Here is an 18,151-nt window from a genome sequence, read left to right on the forward strand (position 1 = left end):
GAGACTCAGGCCGTTTAAGGAATTCATCCCCACGCACACAGCCAGGAGTCCAGTTGTGGCCGGCTGGAAGCCCAGCCCCCTTCCCACCAGGCACATGCCCCTGGGAGATGACCCCCCCACCAGGCGCCCAAGAACGGGCTAAAAGCAACCGTGTGCCCTCCTGTGTGTGATCTCTGACCTCCCTCCCCACACCCCCCAGCCCGCCTGGGCAGAGTGTCCCCGTGTCCGCCCGCCTTCCCCGCTCTGACCCTGGCGCCTGCAGGTGCGGCTGGTGATTGCCGAGAAGGGCCTGGCGTGTGAGGAGCGGGACGTGAGCCTGCCACAGAGCGAGCACAAGGAGCCCTGGTTCATGCGGCTCAACCTGGGCGAGGAGGTGCCCGTCATCATCCACCGTGACAACATCATCAGCGACTACGACCAGATCATCGACTACGTGGAGCGCACCTTCACGGGAGGTACGGCTGCACCCCTCCCCGGACCCCGCCGGCGGGCAGGGGCCCCAGCCCTCGGGAAGCCTGGGAAAGTCCATGGGGCCCTGGGCAAGGCCCAACCTCCCCCAGAGGAGCCCAGGGCTGCAGGCAGGGCTCCGTTGCCCTCTGGAGCCACAGTGCCACAGGCACGGTCAGAGGGCCCCAGGGATCCCAGAGGACCACCCTCTCCAGTACTCTAGGGCCAGCCCAGACATTCCCTAGAGCACTGGGGCTAAAGCCTCCTTTCCCAAGAAACTCTGGAGTCACAGGCAGGTCCAGACCTGCGGGAGCCCCTTAGACATGAGCAGGTCTCCACAGGCAGGACCCAGACCTCCTGGGTGTCCCAGGGCAAGGGCAGAGCCCAGCCTCCTCAGGGCCATGGATTCCCCCCAGAAACCCACAGACAGGGTGCTAGGCATTCCAGACCCCCACAGACCCAGACAGGGCCCAGGCACCCCAGAATCTCATAGACTCAGGCAGAGCCCAGGTATCCCAGAAGCCCACAGACCCAGGACTCAGGTAGGGCCCAGACACGCAGAGCCACTCAGACCCAGGCAGGACCCAAACACCCCAGAGCTCCACAGACCCAGGTAGGAACCAGACATCTCTGAGCCCCACAGACTCAGGTGGGGCCCAGATATCCCAGAGTCCCACAGACCCAGGCAGGGCCCAGATACCCCAGGGCCCCAAGATACCAGTAGGACCCAAATACCCCAGAACCCCACAGTCCCAGGCAGGGCCCAGATACCCCAGAGCCTACAGACCCAGTCAGGGCCCAGACCCCCCAGGGCCCCACAGACCCAGGCATGGCCCAGACTCCCCAGGGCCCCACAAACACCAGCGGGGCCCAGACACCCCAGAGTCCCACAGACACAGGCAGCCCACATACTCCAGAACCCCACAGACCCAGGCAGGGCTCAGATACCCAGAAACCCCTAGATAGGAATGAGCCCAGACACCCCAGGAACCTGCAGACCCCAGACACCCCAGGACCCACTGAACTCTGTCCTCTCCCTCCCATAGGAATTCCTCGGGCTCAGGCACTCACTGCCCACCCTGAGGCTCTGACTTTCTCAAGAGTGGACAGGGCCCAGACGTGTATGGTCTTAGAGAACGGGAATGAGCTGCCGATGTTTAAGAGTCAAGGAGACTTAACTGTTGGTTATCCCAGTTGCCGGGGACTCTTGAAACCCCCAACACTGGGCCCAGACCCCTCCTAGCAACACATCTGCCCCCTCAGGGGGACAGCTTGGCAGAGGAGAGGCAGGCAGTGACCACTAAGATCCCTGTCACCAGCAGTCGAGCTCCAGGAATGCCAGGGACTGCGGGGCTGAGACATCCCGGGGTTTAGGGATTCTGGGGGCAGGGGCCGAGGCAGGGCCCTCTGCAGCCTGGCCCAGCCCTGGTGGTGCCCGCAGAGCACGTGGTGGCCCTGATGCCCGAGGCGGGCAGCCCACAACACGCGCGGGTGCTGCAGTACCGAGAGCTGCTGGACGCGCTGCCCATGGACGCCTACACGCACGGCTGCATCTTGCACCCCGAGCTCACCACTGACTCCATGATCCCCAAGTACGCCACGGCCGAGATCCGCAGTGAGTGCCGGGTGCCCAGAGCCCTTTTGCGAGCCTCTTCCTTGCCCCCTCCTCCCTTTCCAGGGAGTCCTCTCTCAGGCACGTGTCTCCCCACTCCTGGACCTCTCTGACCGGGGCTTCCCTTCTTCCTCGTCTCCCCCTCTCGCCTTCTAGGTCCTGCTTCTCTGTGTGCCTGAGGTGTGTCTCTCCCTCTGCTGATCTCTCTGTCTACCAGCTACCTCCGGCTTTATCTTCTTGTCCCTCTCTCTGTCTCTCTGTCTCTCTCTACTCTCTCTCTCTCTCTCTCTCTCTCTCTCTCTCTCTCTCTCTCTCTGCTGTTTCTCTTTCTAGTCCTCTGTCTCTGTCTCTCTCTCTCTCTCTCTCTCTCTGTTGCTCTCTCTTTCCTTTTGTCTCTGTCTCTATCTCTCTGTCCTTCTGCTCTCTGTCTCTCTCTCTGTCTCTTTCTCTGTCCCTCTGACGGTCTCTCCTCTGTCTGTCTTTCTCTGTCACTTGCTCTCTTTTTCTCTCTCTGCCTCTTGCTTACTTTATCTCCCTCTTTTTCTGGCCTTCCATCTCGTTCATGCTATTTCTATCTGAATATGTCTCTCTCCCTCCCTGCCAGTTTCTCTCTCATTCCCCTCCCCTGCCCCGACTCTTGTCCTGATGTTCCACACAGGGACTATGGGGCTGTCTTTTCTCCAGAGCTCATTCTCCCCAAGGGAGTTTGGGCTTAGAGGGGAGGGACTCGGAGAGAAGTTGTGGCTGTCAGCCAAGGGCACTGAGTGACCTCAGGGTTGGGGTTACCAAGGAAGACTGTTCAGTTCCCCAGTGGAGTCTGATTTCCAATTCAAGGTCACCCCATACCGTCCTAACTGCCAGCCTGGACGTGCCCACAGCCTAATCCATCCTTTTGTGTCCAGCATCCAGTGAATGGGTGTTGGCTTAAATCAGGTGGCCCATAAACAACTGTTTACAGTCCAGGCTCCATACAGACACCATGGGGTCCCACAGCTAGAAGAGGTGGGAAGATTCTTAGTATATAATCAGTTGCTCGCTTTCTCCTCCTCAAAGAAATGAGACTGGTGTTCAAAGGCAAGGGGTGATCTCGGATTGTGGAACTCAGTCCTGTCTTTTTAGAATCCTACTGAACATTACTCCGGATTTATCTATACAGTCTTGCTCTCAGTAACACTTATAAGGCCCTGGGCAGGGGACCAGGGACAGAGGGAGAGAGAAGTATCGCTTCTGCCATCCAGGGTCACAGTTCCATGGATAGAAGGACAAGTCACCAGGTCATTACAGTGCAGGACTAAGTGAATATGATCAAGCTATCGGGAGGACAGTCTGGCACTCCATGTCAAACATAAGAAGGCCCACACCTTGGACATGAACCTGCAGTCACACTTGGACGTGGGCCCCAAAAAATATGTGCAAAAATGCTCACTGCAGCATGGAATAGGAAGAATATCACTGGAAATAGCCCAGCTGTCCACAAACTGGGGACTGGGTAAATAAGTTCGGGGTACTCCCATGCAGTGGGCTGTTGGGCAGGTGTTTACAAAATAATAGCCACGTAGAATGTTCCCTAAGATATACTAGGGAGTGGAAAAAAGTAAAGGGCAAAACCAAAAACGAAAAACCACCATCAAGTGTGCTACCACTAATGCACTTCAGTGAGAGTTCAAAGGAGCACAGGTGCTTGGGCCGCAAGGAGCATTTCTGAAAGGATGTGCAAGAAGCTGCCAATAGCATGTGCCTTTGGGGAGCGGAACTAAGGGACCATGACCGGAGAAACGAGGGATTTGCTTTCCCGAAAAGTCATCTGTGCAGTTTGAATTTGTAACACGTGTGCACGTATAACCTGTTCAAAGGGAATTTGTGGAGACATTTCGCGTCTAGTACCCATCAGAGTTGTCAGCGAGGCAGCAGGGAGTCTGTGACGCCACAGACGATGCCCACCGCAGCCTCTGGGGTCGAGACAGGCTTCCGAGTTGCAGCAGCATCCGGACACGAACAGCAGGTAGAAGGGGAAGAAGATGCATAATCATTTCAGGCCCGGGGGCAGCACAGGGCGGTGGGGTCTGGGGACCGGAAGGAAGTTCCCTGTGGTTGGGGTGTAGCCAATGAGGGGTGAGAACACTTATGGTGTGAGTATGGGGAGGAGGTTGTGCAGAACTGGGACTGACTCCAAAGAGCTGTGGAGAAACACTGACTTCCCAAAGATCACTCCCCAAGGGAAGGATGGCGATCAGGCCTCTCTCTGACAGGGCTGAGTGAGGGTGAGGCCTGCCTAGGGCTGGGGCAGTCCTTAAGTGCTTCTTGAGGCCAGATGTGCTTCCCCCAGTGCTGTTCTGAGCCATTTTGAGGTGGCTAGAAGCTAGCAGGAGTCCAGAGTAGGCCTCTGAGGAGGCAGGCAGGCCCTGAGGTTCCAGTCCAGCTCGAGGGTTGGGAGTAGGGGGGCTGGGGACTCCCAGGGTGCAGAGGGAGCAGAAGCAGCCTGCAGCAGCCCCCAATCAGTCCAAGGTCTTCTCTGGCCTGGCCTGTCCCCTGGCATCTAAGCAGGGCCCCGGGAGACTGGCAAGAAAGAAGATGCCGTCCTTGACCTTCACATTCATAAAGCATCAATGAGACTTAACATAGTCCCAAAGATGAAAGAGTTGGGCGTGTTTGCCGGGATTTATATCAAGCCAGGAGATGGGGTGGCAGATGGTGAAAACTCAGGGAACAGAAACTAAATAACTGCAGTCACTTTCACTCTCTCATTCCATTCATTCATTCAATATTCACTGAGCCCCTGCTCTATGCCAAGCCTGTGCTGTGTTTATTTATTTATTTATTTGGGGCGTGGGGGTCGGGGTCTCACTCTGTTGCCCAGGCTAGAGTACAGTGACACAATTATGACTCACCACAGCCTTGACCCCTGGGCTCAGATGATCCTCCCTCATCAGCCTCCTGAATAGCTGGGACTACAGGCACATGCCACCGTGTTTTCTAGTTTTCTGCTTTGTTTTTGTTTTGTTTTGTTTTGTAAAGACAGGGTCTTGCTGTGTTTTCCAGGCTGGTCTCGAACTCCTGGGCTCAAGCAATACTTCCACCTCAGCCTCCCAAAGGGCTGGGATTACAGATGTGAGCCATCACACCTGGCCTGTGCTGTGTTTTAAGGGAACAAAGATGAATCTAATTTAGCCACTGTTCTCCAGAAGCTCAAGTTGTAAAGGGAGATGTATATACCCAGAGGTAGCCACATTACCACCAAAATCTCCATGCCAGCAAGCAGTACGTGTTGTGCACTGCACAAGTCCAGAAGGACACTTTCCACATAGACAACAGAGTTCATGGAGCTGTGTAGTGGCAGCCCTGGTGAGTGTGTCAGCATTCCCTGGCAGAAGGCCATAGAGTGTACCCTGGGGAACCAAGGCATTGAGTGATCAGAGCTCCTAAAGGATTAAGAAGGGCTTCATGGAGGAGGCGATCTTCAGCTAGATGCCGACAGGTTTTCAGGAATAGAAGATAAAGCTGTTCCAGGAGGAAGAAACCATGAAAGAAAAGGCCTGAAAGTTTGAAACGGTCTGATCCATTAAGGAATCAGCGAGCATCTGGAGTGGCTGAAGTGCAGCATCCAGGGACAGGGACAGCTGGGGAAACTCAGGACAGTTAGGAAGGAGGGAGAGGAGAAGGGTCCCACGGGCTCTTTGAAGTTACGCCAGGAGCGTGAATGTGATCTGAGGGTGGTGAGCAGCCAGGGATGAGTTTTCAGCAGGGAGTGGTATGGTTGACTGTGGGCTTGGGAAAGACATCTCTGTCAGCGCATGGGTGAAAATCATCCAGGTGAGAGGTGAATGGGGATGTGAATGCAGAGATGGCCACAGGGTTGAGTGGGGGAGAAAATACGAGAAACATCGAGAAGGCAGAAGCAACAGGACCAGAGACTGGTGTGACGTCAGGGCAGAGGTTGAGGACAAGTCCCAGGCCTTGGCTTTGGGGGCAGGGGATAACGCAGGGGGAGAAGCAGGTGAGGCAGGGGTGATGATGAGGCCAACTTCTGGGGCCTGTCATTCCTCGCATCTCCTACTCTTCCTCAAGGGCAGAGTCTCCTCCCCAGTGAGGTTTCTTCAGCCCCTGCAACCAGGCAGGCAACTCCCTGGATCACTCCACATTATGTTCATTCCTCCATACAGATCGATCCCTCATGCTGTGTTGAGAGTTTTATTTTATTTTATTTTATTTTGAGTTAGGGTCTCACTGTGTTGCCCAAGCTGGAGTGCAGTGGCATGATCACAGCTTACTGCAGCCATGACCTCTTGGACTCAGGCGATCCTTCTGCCTCAGCCTCTTGAGTAGCTGGAACTACAGGCATGCACCACCACACTCAGCTTTTTTTTTTTTTTTTTAACTTTCTGCAGAGATGGGGTCTTGTTATATTGCCCAGGCTGGTCTTAAACTCCTGGCCTCAAGTGATCTTTCTGCCTTGGCCTCACAAAGTCCTGGGATTACAGGCATGAGCCACCATGCCAGACCCGGAGAGTTCTTTATATGCCACTAGTCTGAGCCTAGGACACCTGGCATCTCATGCATCATCACAGCCTGCACTGCACCGAGTGTCAACTGTTGACGTTGTTACTTCTCTGACCTCCCTTAAGTCGTGTGAGGGAAGTGGTGGGGAAGGTGCAAGGTACCAGAGGGATGGGACCTTTCCTGTTCTCTCCCCAGGACATTTAGCCAACGCCACCACAGACCTCATGAAGCTGGACCACGAGGAGGGGCCCCAGCTCTCCGAGCCCTACCTTTCTAAACAGAAGAAACTCATGGTGAGTGCCTCTGGCTTGCCCGCCATCTTCCTGTGGAAAGGAGCCACTGGAGAAGCTGGTTCTAAGCAGAGGATTAGCTGATGATCTGAGATAGAGAAACCCTGGCTTACTTTTCTGGTCCTATCTCCTCTGCCATTGACTGGCTATTTGACCTCAGGCACTGCTGCCTGGGGCCTCAGTTTCCCCATGCCTTAGATTGTGTCCCTAGAAGGAGAGCATTGTATGAGATGAGGAAGTGATGAGGGAGAGCTTGAGAGGAGCCCAGGAAGGATGGGAGGGGGTGGGAGGAGGGCGTGGCCAAACCTCACCTGCCCCGCAGGAAGCTCTGGAGCATAACTGGCATCTTGAGGTGAGGGGCCACATTTTATACCGTGGATCAGCCAGTTATTGCTACAGATCATCTGGAGGAGGTGGGAGGAGTCACCGCCCAAGCATTTCTGGGCCGAGAGCAATTCTCAGGGAAGGGGCAGCTGTGAGCCATGGGACTGTGGTGAGCAGAGGAGGATGTTCTGCGGCTGTGGGCATCCTATGCCTTTGGGGGTACTTGGGGGCTGGGTGTGCAGAAGGGGCTTAGCAAGCCATCCCGGACATCCTGGCCAACACCTCTGCCTCTCTGGCTCTCACCTGTCCCTCCCCCAGGCCAAGATCTTGGAGCACGATGATGTGAGCTACCTGAAGAAGATTCTCGGGGAGTTGGCCATGGTGCTGGACCAGATCGAGGCAGAGCTGGAGAAGAGGAAGCTGGAGAACGCGGGTGGGTGCCAGCCCCGGGGAGGCGGGGCTTCCTTGCTGTGTCCTCACATGGTCTGGCCTCTCTGCTGAGCGCTCCTGGTGTCTTTGTGTATCCAAATTTTCTCTTATAAGCATAGCAGTCAGAATTAGGACCCCCTAACACCCTCATGTTAACGTAATCTCCCCTTTAAAGGTCTCATCTCCAAATGCAGTCACGTTCTGAGATATGGGCCTTAGAACTTCAAGTGTAAATTTTTTAGGGAAAGGAGACAATTCAGCCCACAAAAATGTACATATTTAACACTTCCTGTGCGTCAGGCACTGTTATAAGAGTTTCACAGATATCAATTCACTTAATCCCCACAACAACCTTAAGAGGTGGGTGACATTAGTGATCCCACTTAACAAATAAGGAAACTGAGGCACAGAAAGGCTCAGTAACTTTTCCAAGTTCACACAGATAGAACTGGTGGAATCTGGATTCAAACTCTGGCTCCTGGAATCTGAGTTCTTAGGCACTATTTCTGGGTTCTTTCCTGTTTGTCAGATAAGATGAGCACCTGCTTCCCAGGGCTGGTGGGTGGATCAGGAAGAAAATGCATGCAAGGGACTTAGCACCATGCCCGGCACACTGCATGGAAGTGGCAGAAAGATTGTGCTCAAGGGAGACGTAGGGTCTGACCTGGAGGGAGACCAGAGTGGATGGTCCTGGAACAGCTGTGGACACACATTCCTGGGGGATTCCTAGGCAGGCAGCTGCTGCCGACCCTGTCCTGAGGTATCCCAGAACTAGGCAGCATTGCACTGTCACATGGCTGGATGGTTGCAGTTGTTATGATGGAGAGGTGTGGACAGTTTTTGTATTCCTCTGGGGCTGAAGGAGGCAGCAGAGGCCCCGGGGAGGTAGCTCTGGGTTTTTAATGAGTGACAAGACCTCTGTTACTCATTCACCCACTGGGGTGCCCCTGAGCCTGCCTTGGGGGAGTGCTCACACCCTCCACTTCTCCCCTGTGGGCAAAGCCCAGGGTTGGGAGGTATTAAATCGTCACAATTAAGACCCCTTGAGTGGAGCCAGGTAACATTGTTACAGATTCCTTGCAGAGTTCACTTCACCCCTCTGTGTTCACCTGCAAAATGTGGATAATAGTAGACCCTAGCTCACGGCTCATTGTGGGATTTGTCAAGATGGTAGATACTGAGCACTTTACACGGTGCCTGGCTCCAGATAAAACATTCTAGAAGTGGCCGTTTTAAAAATAATGCCATTCATGTATTCAAATATTGACTGAACACCTACTAGGTACTAGGTCCTGGGGATAAAATCACGAGCAAAACCCAGACATTGTTCTCATTCTTGTGGGGTTTACAGTCTTGGAGAGGCAGGGGCGTGAGTCAAGTCATTGCATGAAGAAGCATAGAGTTACCAACAGTGGTAAGCATAAGTATAAAGAGTAAAATGATCAGAACACATTGGGAAAAGTGTCCCTGAAAAGGTGACAGTTACAGTGTGACGTGAAGGGTGAGAAGGACCTGGTGAAGAACCAGAGGAGGTGCAACCTAGATGAAGGACACCCTAAAGCGGGAGACTGGAGAGAGCTGGAGGGGATAAGGGGGAATCACAGGCATCAGACTCGTGGTTTAAATTGTATGCTAAGCACAGTGGGACCTCTGGAGGGTTTTGAGAAGGGGAATGTCTCGGTTTTTGCTTCATAACAAACCATTCCAAATCTGCGTGCCTTTTTTTTTTTCCTTGAGTTGGAATCTCACTCTGTCCCCCAGGCTGGAGTGTGTGTGCCTTCTAAAAAGAACCTTTCATTGGTTCATGATTTGTGGCTTGGTGGCCTGGGCTGAGCTCAGCTGGGACAGCTTTTCTCTGGCCCCCATGGGGACGGCTGACTCCACTCCTGCATTTGTGGCTGGGGGCAGTCCGCTGGCCTTCCTGGCTTACCTGTGGCTGGCTGGCTGTCAGCAGGGCCAGTGGAGGGGACTGCATCACGTGTGGCTCATCATGCAAGCTTGCTCACATGGTGTTGGAGGCAGGATCCCAGGAACAACAAGAGAGCAAGCTCCAGTATGCAAAGCCCCTTTGAGCCTCTATTTGTGTCGCATTTACTGAAGTCCCATGGGCTCAAGCGAGTGATGTGGCAAAGCCCAGACGAAGGATTTAACTCCTCCTCTCAGTGGCAGGAGCAGCAAAGCCATATTGCCAAGGGGTGGCCATTTTGCAATATACACGGACTGAGGTGGTCTGGCATCACCCTGAGGGGTTCTCTGCTACTGTGTGAAAATGGCTTCCAGGGAGACAGAGGGGGAGGCCGCAACAGCCACCTGGGCAGGAGGTGGTGGTGATGGGGTGTTGGAATGGGATGTTGGAGGAGATGGGGTGTTGGGGTGAGATGGCAAGGTGTGAAGGGACTTGAAAGTCGTTTGGAAATGAAGTGGACAGGAAGTTGCATGAGGGTAAGGATGAAGAAAAGAGGAGCCAAAGATGACCCCTGGGGTTTGGGCCTGAAACAGTACCGTTTCCTGACACGGGCAGGGGAGTCTGAGAGTTCCATTTGGGAAACAGTGTATTTGAGATGCCTTTGACGCTTCCAAGAGAGGATGCCACGTAAGCCATGAGAGGACTAGCCTAATTCTCAACGGAGAAGTCAGGACCTGAAGATGGAAATGTGGGAGTGCTTAGCCTACACGTGGTGGTTGAAGCCAGATAATGGGAAGCTTCATCTGGTGCAAGTGTGGAAAGAGACAAAGAAAGGAACCAAGACCAGCTGTGTTTGTTATCTTCTGCTCCCAACCTTAGGGGCTTACGTTTGAATAGCGTCACACATTTTTCGGGGGTCAGGAATGCCGGAGTAGCTTCGCTGGGTGGCTCTGATTTAGGGTTGTGGACCTGGGTGCAGTCAAGCTGTCAGCTGGGGCTGCAGTCATCTGAAGGCTTGACCGGGGCTGGAGGAGCCACTTCCAAGCTGGCTCATTCACGTGGTTGTTAACTGAGGCCTCAGCTCCCACTGGCTCTTGACAGGAGACAGTCCTCACCACACGGACCTCTCAGTAGGCTGTGTGGGTTTCTCGACAGCATGGCAGTGACTTTCCCTGAGCAGGGATCCCGGAGAAAGAGGAAGCAGATGCCCTGTGTCTTCTGTGACCTACCGTTGGAAGGCACTCTGCCCTGTCGGTCATTAGAAGTCACGAAATACAGCCCTTACTCAGGGCGGGGTGGGGGGGTGCAGGAATTGGGCTTCACTGAAGGGAGGAGTATATCAAGTAGTTTGTGGGCGTACCTTAAAACCACTACAGCTGCCCCGAGTTCGCCCATCGTGGGGAGGGGGGAAGTAAAGGTGAAGGAGCTGGCATGGCCAGCTGAGGAGCGGCCAGGGAGGCAGAAGGACTGTCATGTCATGGGAGCCAAAAAAGGACTGTGTGTTCAGTAGGCAGAATGGTGTCAAATACTGATGGAAGACTGAGTCAACCCGGAGAGGGAAGTGTTCCTTGGGTTTTGTGCCATGGATGTTGGCCATGACCGAGAGCAGCTTTACTGGAATGTGGGGTGAAAACCAGATTGGAATGGAGGAGTGTGGAGGGGCACAGAGAAGGGAGTGCTGAGGAGGACGTGGGCGACAGGAGTTGTTCGAAGAGAGAGGACACATGAGTGTGTTTTCATGCTGGTAGAAATGACGCAGGAGAAGGAGGGATTGATGATGCAGACAGCCATGCAAAGGCCCTGGAGACTGAGGGTCTGCAGAAAACAGAGGGACCCGCAGACTGGGCACATCGGAGAGGGCGCAATAAAGGATCTGTCTACAAAGGCGTGGACAGGAGGCAGAGGCAGGGCAGGGACACCACAAGGCGGTGAAAGCAGATCTGGGAACCTGGGCAGAGGTTGTGAGGAGGGCCACCTAGCGGGGACTCTGCCAGGCTGTGGTGACCTGCAGGAAGGAGCCGAGGGAAGTAAGTCCGACCTCACTGAGGCCTCCTCTCCTCTCCCACCTCTGCTCCCAGCTCTCCCAACGCCACAGAGCCAGAGGGCATGAGCCCCGCTGGGTGGGGTAGCCATCAAGCTGGCTTCTGGGGTACAGAACAGCATGGAAAAGCAAGAGAGGATCCAGAAAGACAAACTGAAGCGATGTGGCCTAAGGACAGGTGTGGAGGAGAGCAGGCCTGGGAACAGGACAGGGCTCTCAGCTGTGCCATCCAGGATGGCAGGAGGCAGAGGCACTGCCAGTGGGCTTGTGGGCTTCGCAGGGGGGATGTGGGCTTCCCAGAAGCTGCTGTCTCCTTAACGAAGCAGGAGGCCACGTCATCAGCTGAGAGAGACTTGGGAGGGCATGAGAGGAGTGTGGAGAGAAGATGGAAAGATACCCCCTAGGTTCACCAGGGGCGGAGGCACTTGAGACGTATAATAGGTCCAGGCAGCACTGAGTGTTCTCCTGGGCTTTGCAGTCCTAAATTTAAAGTATAGCTGGTCAGCTACATCATGAGCAGACCCAGAGAAGGGCCACTGGGATTTCTCCAGGCCTGGGCTTGCCAAGAGAGCTGAGGACTGGAGGCAGAAGAGGGGAAGGGTAGGAGACAGCGAAGGGTGACACACCAGGTAATGCAGGTAATGGCTTGTGGTCACACATGGCAGGCTATCGGCACAGACACAGGCACAGACGTGGCCATAACAATGACTCACACATATGTGCTTATAAGTGTGGCAGAGGTGAGCAGCCAGACGCATGTGGGTGTATGCTGTCCTCCCACGTATGCTGACCCCACACCACGTGGTGAGATGCCCAAGTGCACGCATACCCGCGGCATGTGTGCAGTCACCCGCAGGGGTCTGGATGGGCAGACAGGGAGCTGGGCAGGATGCAGATGCTGGACAGATGTGCACAGGCCCAAGGAAAGAGTGCACTTCCTGAAAGGGGCCTGAATGTATGTGAGATACACGCCACGTCCGTGCTCATTCGCCTGTGGAAAGAGGTAGCATGATCGAGGGGTTACAAGCACAGACTCTGGAACCAGATGGCCTGGGTTCAAATCTCGGCTCTGCCTTGCCGAGTGGCTGTGTGGCTTTGACTAGCAGTGTGGCTTTGACCAAGTTACTTAACTTCACTGTGCCTCCATTGCCTCATCTGTAAAGTGGGGGTAATAACAGCACCTGCTTGGTAGAGCTGTTGTGATGGCCAGGGCTGTGGGTGTGTCTCCTGCTCCCCAGTTCTTCCTTTTCCCCTTCCTTGCTGCCCAGTATCTAAACCTTGCAGGGTCCCAGGCTCAGCCCCTGGCCCTATTCTGAGAGCCGTCCACACCTGCTCCCTTGTTGGCATCAGGCAGTCGTAGCTGGGGCCTCCCACCCCTTGACCCTGCCTCCTCTCGCTGTCCCTCACCCCATCACATCTCATCCACTCCATACCCAGCAGCGGTTCCCTGGCCAACCACTGGGATCACTTTCCCACCTGTGCATTTGAAAGCCCTTTATACCGGCTTTGCTAAATCTCGACCTGGCTCAGTCCGACTCTTCACACACTCAGCGCCTGCACCTGTGAACCCACAGGTGCCGGTGGGACTCACCTCAGTTCACTTGCCTTAGACAGCCATGACGCTGCCCAGGCTTGCTGTTCCACTCCAGATAACTCCCTGCTACCGCCTCCTTGCTCCTTGACCCTCCAGCCGCCGCCCCGCAGCCTCATGTGCAACTGATCACTTCTGTCTGTCACTGAGAAAATCAAGGCATTAGGAAGAGATCATCACTCTGGTTCCCACCCACCAGTATTCGTGTCTCCACATATACCATGCATCTTTGTTAAATCACTTCTTACTCAACATCTCTGAAATTGGAATTTTTAAAAATTATTAATCAATATTTTTTATTTTGGTATTGTGGGGTACAGTTAAGGGTTAGGTATACAAATATGTTTCGTTCAGGCACCCTTGTTGATAAGGGGTGTCTCCCCATCCCCAGACAGATATAAATTGGAATGTTTTTACAGACAATAGCTTAATTCTCCTCTCTTCCTTTTGGGTGGGCGTCTTACATTTGATGGTGACTTGATGGCATACGGAAGCACACACGCCCTCTTGCTACTAGGGGTGAACAGTCCTTGAGCTAGCGAGGACCAGTGCCTTCGAGAGCACCAGTGCCCACCCACCTCTCCCCTCAGGGATGCCATGTCACTGGTCTCTCACTCTTCCCTGCGGGATCCCTCCTCACAAGTGACTCATTCCCAGGCATGTGTGTCTTTACTCCTCCCAGCTTGTAAAAAATGCTCTCGACTTGCCTCACGTTGCTGGTGTGTCCTTCCCACCCTAGCAAAATTTTCTTTGAAAGATGTAGGGTACAAGTCAGGATTAGGTACATAAGGGGTCTACGTGCAGGTGATGTCTGGGCCCCTCATTGGTCCTCGTTTCCCCTGGTTTAGGATCAGGTGTTATGCGTGCTCTCACCCCTGGCTGATCCCTTTCTCACAGTATTGGTGGTGATAAATGTTCAGGACCCACTTATGAGTGAGAACATGTGGTACTCTGTTCTTTGTTTCTGTGACAGATCACTGAGTATGATAGACTCTAAATCCATCCAGGTTGCTGTGGAATTTATAATTTTGTCCTTCTTTATGGCGGTGTAATATTTCATCGTGTATATGTACATTTTTAAAAATCCAGTTCACTACTAATAGGCAGCACGGTTTCTGCTCCTTTCTTAAAGAAAAAATGCACAGAGATTCTGGTGGGTAGTAGCACCCAGCTGGAATTCCATAGCGTGTGTTTGTTTCTGTTATGCTTACTTTCATCATTGCAGATAGTCCATGGCAAATGATACGATTGATGATATCGTTTCTTTTCTTTCTTTCTTTTTTTTTTTTGAGTTGGAGTCTCACTGTCACCCAGGCTAGAGTGCAGTGGCACACTCACAGCCACCGCAGCCTCGACCTGCTGGGCTCAGGTGATCCGTCCAAGTCGCTGGAACCACAGGCGCATGCCACCACACCTGGCTAATTTTTTTTTTTTTTATTGTAGAGATGCGATCTTGCCAAGTTGTCCAGGCTGATCTTGAACCCCAGGACTCAGGCAATCCTCTTACCTCAGCCTCCTAAAGTGCTGGGATTACAGGTGTGAGCCACCACATCCGGCGATATAGTTTCTTTTTTCATTCATCTGTTGGTCAGTAAGGATTTTTTGAGCACCTACTGTGTGCCAGGCACAGTTCTAGGTGCAGGGGATACAGCTATAAACAAGACAGCCCAAAGCCCCTGCCCACATGGAGCTTCCACTCGAGCAGAGGATGACAAACAATGGAATCAAAGTCAAGATGTAAAATAGGCAGTGCCATCATGGTGCCAAGTTCTATGAAGGAATACAAAGCAGGGGTGGGGATGGTGACTGTTGGGAGTGGGGGGTTCCATTTTTAAATTGGTAGTCCGTGAAGGTCCCTGAGATCATAATGTTTGAGCAAAGACCTGAAGGTGGAGGAATGAGCCCTCTGGCTATGTGGGAGACTATTCCAGGCAGAGGCAACAGCAAGTGCAAAGGCCCTGTGGTGGGAATGTGCTCAGCATGAGGAACCACAGGAGGCTGGTAGTGGCTGAAGGAGTGAGTAAGGTGGGTAGAAGCAGGATCTGAGGTCTGAAAGATACCTGGAGGCCAGATCTTGTAGGCCTCACGAGGCTTGGATGGGCTCAGCTGTTACTCTGGCCACCAGGAGACCTTCTTTGAGGGTTCTGAGAAGAGAAGCGAGATACACTGACAAGTCTGAACAGGATTCTTTTGGCTGCTGTGCTCACAATAGACTCCAGGGCTCAAGGGCAGAGGCAGGGCGATCTTGCAGGGGACATTGTAGCAACTTAGGTAGGAGGTTGTTTGCATAGGTTGGTAAAGTGGAGGTGACATCAGATTCTAGATGTGTTTTTGAAGATAACACTGATGGGCCTTGATGACAGATTGTATGGGAGGATTAAAGAAAGACGCCTTCGCGGTGGTACTGACCGGAACGGTGAGATGCCATTACTGAGAGAGGGGGAGGGGGTATGTGACAATCAGGAATTCCGTTTTGGACATGTTGAGTTTGAAATGCAGCAGAGTTGTCAAAGGGACAGTTGAATGTGTGAGTCTAGAGTTTAATACATATATTTGCACATTAGAAGCTGGTGTGGTGGCTTATGCCTGTAATCCTAGCACTTTGGGAGGCCAAGGAGGGAGGACCATTTAAGGCCAGGAGTTCAAGACCAGCCTGGGCCACACAGAGAGACCTCCCCCTACCCCCACTCTACAAAAGATTTTTTAAAAAATTAGCCGAGCATGGTAGCGCACACTTGTAGTCCCAGCCACTCAGGAGACTGAGTGAGGCAGGAGGATCACTCGTGCCCAGGAGTTTGAGGCTGCAGTGAGCTATGATCGAACTACTGCACTCCAGCCTGGGCGACAGAGTGAGACCTTGTATCCAAAAGAAATCAAGTCAGTTGGCTTAAAGACAAAATAATAATAGAGGTAGAATAAGGATATGGCCGACATCATTGAGTTGTATGGGCGAGAATGACTCTCGGGAAACACGACAGCAGCTGGCCGACGGCAAAGGAGCTAACGGGAGTGAGTGCTGGGGGCGGCTGAACCCCCACCTCCTGTCTCTCCTCCTCTAGGGCAGAAATGTGAGCTGTGGCTCTGTGGCTGTGCCTTCACCCTCGCAGACGTCCTCTTGGGAGCCACCCTGCACCGCCTCAAGTTCCTGGGACTGTCCAAGAAATACTGGGAAGATGGCAGCCGGCCCAACCTGCAGTCCTTCTTTGAGAGGGTCCAGAGACGCTTTGCCTTCCGGAAAGTCCTGGGTGACATACACACCACCCTGCTGTCGGCTGTCATCCCCAATGCATTCCGGCTGGTCAAGCGGAAACCCCCTTCCTTCTTCGGGGCGTCCTTCCTCATGGGCTCCCTGGGCGGGATGGGCTACTTTGCCTACTGGTACCTCAAGAAAAAATACATCTAGGGCCAGGCCTGGGGCTTGGTGTCTGACTGTCGGTGTCTCTGTGCTGTGTGATTCCCCACGAGCCCTCAGTAACTCACTGTCTCATGAACACTTGGACAGCCATCCCTACCCCTTGTTCCACGTAATTCTATTGTCTGTGTGAAAACATTCCATAGTTTAGAAGTAGATGTTGCCGATGCCGTGACTTGAGGCCACGGCGCTACTGACGGAGAGAAAGAGAAAGTGAGAGAGAGAGAGAGACAAACAAAACACGAATGCCTTCTCTTTCGATTCAAGGTTTCAAGATGGAACTGTGGGGACTGGTTAGGATCCGAGGTGAGTCCCAGGCCATTTCATCCTCCAGGGCCAGATTCTGGGAGGTGCCGGGGGCTCCGAGGGCCTGACCCCTCGCCTCCCCTTCCCTCTCACCCAGGGAACTCTTCCGCAGGACAAAGCCAACATCAAGACTTGACTCTTCTAACCGGTACTCCAGGTGGGGCTGGAGAACCAGAGACCCCCTGGGAGGCCCCTGAAGATCAGAAGGGGCTCCATGCTTCTCCTGGACGTGGACTGAGACAGCACTGGCTCAAGCCCAGGCAGTGGCACCCACAAACCAGGCTGTGATTGGGAGCAACACCATGACCTCACCCCTTCATCCCCTCCTGACTTGGCCAGTGTGTTTGGTTTGGCTTTTTAAAATTTTTATTATGGTAAATATGGGAGTCTCACTATGTTGCCCAGGCTGGTCTCAAAACTCCTGGCCTCAAGTTATCTTCCTGCCTCAGCCTCCCAAAGCACTGAGATTGCAGGTGTGAGCCGCTGCACCCAGTTGGTTTGGCTTTAATAGGAGCCTCTAAAGGCAGCCTTCCTCCCCTTCCTACCTTGGGTTGAATTTTCCCACCCTGTGGGGTGGGACTTTCCATGACAGCCATGTTGACCTTCTCTCGGAAGGTCAATCTCAGCCCAAGAGCGGTGGGTAGAGGGTCCAGAGGTGGAGAACCTCAGGTCCCTCTCCCAGCCTCTGTCCAAGCCCTCTTCTTCAATGCCCACCCTTCCCAATGCTCCCCGTGCCACACGGGGTGGGGTATCTGCGTCCGTGTTGCACCTGGTCGGGTCTCACTCTCCTGTGCCTTTTGCATGTTGGGAAAGGGTCTGGGTGTCGCTGCCGCTCATGCTTAGAAACCACTGAAAGCCCCCAATAAAGCATCCAGGAGGAGCAGTTGCTTTTCATTTCTAAACCTGTGTCGTCTATCCCGTTCTCACTTCCAAAGGTGGAGCCAACAGGTGGAGACGTGGGGTTTCAGACTTAGTTCTCCACAAGGGCAAGCAAGAGTTGAGTTTGGATCTCAAGCCACTGGCCGGCAGCTGGCTTCCAGACAGGCTCTCCAGAGCTCTGACCTTAACACAACCCACCACACTTGGGCACAGCACTTCACAGTCTCCAGAGCACGCTCACAACCATTTGCTCACATTAACCTACACATGGACCCAGGGTACCCAGGGTGCATCCTCTCGCTCCAATTTCCCAGAGAAAATAATGTCTTTAAATGTCCAAAGAACATTAAATCAGGAGTATAATTTATAGAATGTTATGCATAGTTTTATTGCTTTTGCAAAAAAATACAAGAATTG

At 53.4% G+C, this 18,151-nt stretch overlaps 1 protein-coding gene across 2 annotated transcripts; it reads left to right on the plus strand.

Annotated features, from left to right (window-relative positions):
* The first annotated feature begins 210 nt into the window (after nt 1–210).
* Nucleotides 211–16,567, plus strand: GDAP1L1 (ganglioside induced differentiation associated protein 1 like 1). 2 transcript variants are annotated; one of them, XM_008059815.2, is made up of 5 exons: nt 211–455; nt 1,889–2,062; nt 6,752–6,849; nt 7,489–7,603; nt 16,197–16,567. In XM_008059815.2, the coding sequence occupies exons 1-5, from the start codon at nt 350–352 to the stop codon at nt 16,538–16,540; spliced, it is 837 nt and encodes a 278-aa protein (XP_008058006.1). In that variant the 5' UTR covers nt 211–349; the 3' UTR covers nt 16,541–16,567. The 2 variants fall into 2 exon arrangements, with proteins under 2 accessions (XP_008058006.1, XP_021568933.1); XM_021713258.1 differs by lacking the exon at nt 1,889–2,062 and having other exon boundaries at nt 263–455.
* Nucleotides 16,568–18,151: the final 1,584 nt, after the last annotated feature.

This window comes from Carlito syrichta, unplaced genomic scaffold (genome assembly GCF_000164805.1).
Source record: "Carlito syrichta isolate Samal-C Ts95f unplaced genomic scaffold, Tarsius_syrichta-2.0.1 Scaffold304381, whole genome shotgun sequence".
Taxonomy (NCBI): domain Eukaryota; kingdom Metazoa; phylum Chordata; class Mammalia; order Primates; family Tarsiidae; genus Carlito; species Carlito syrichta.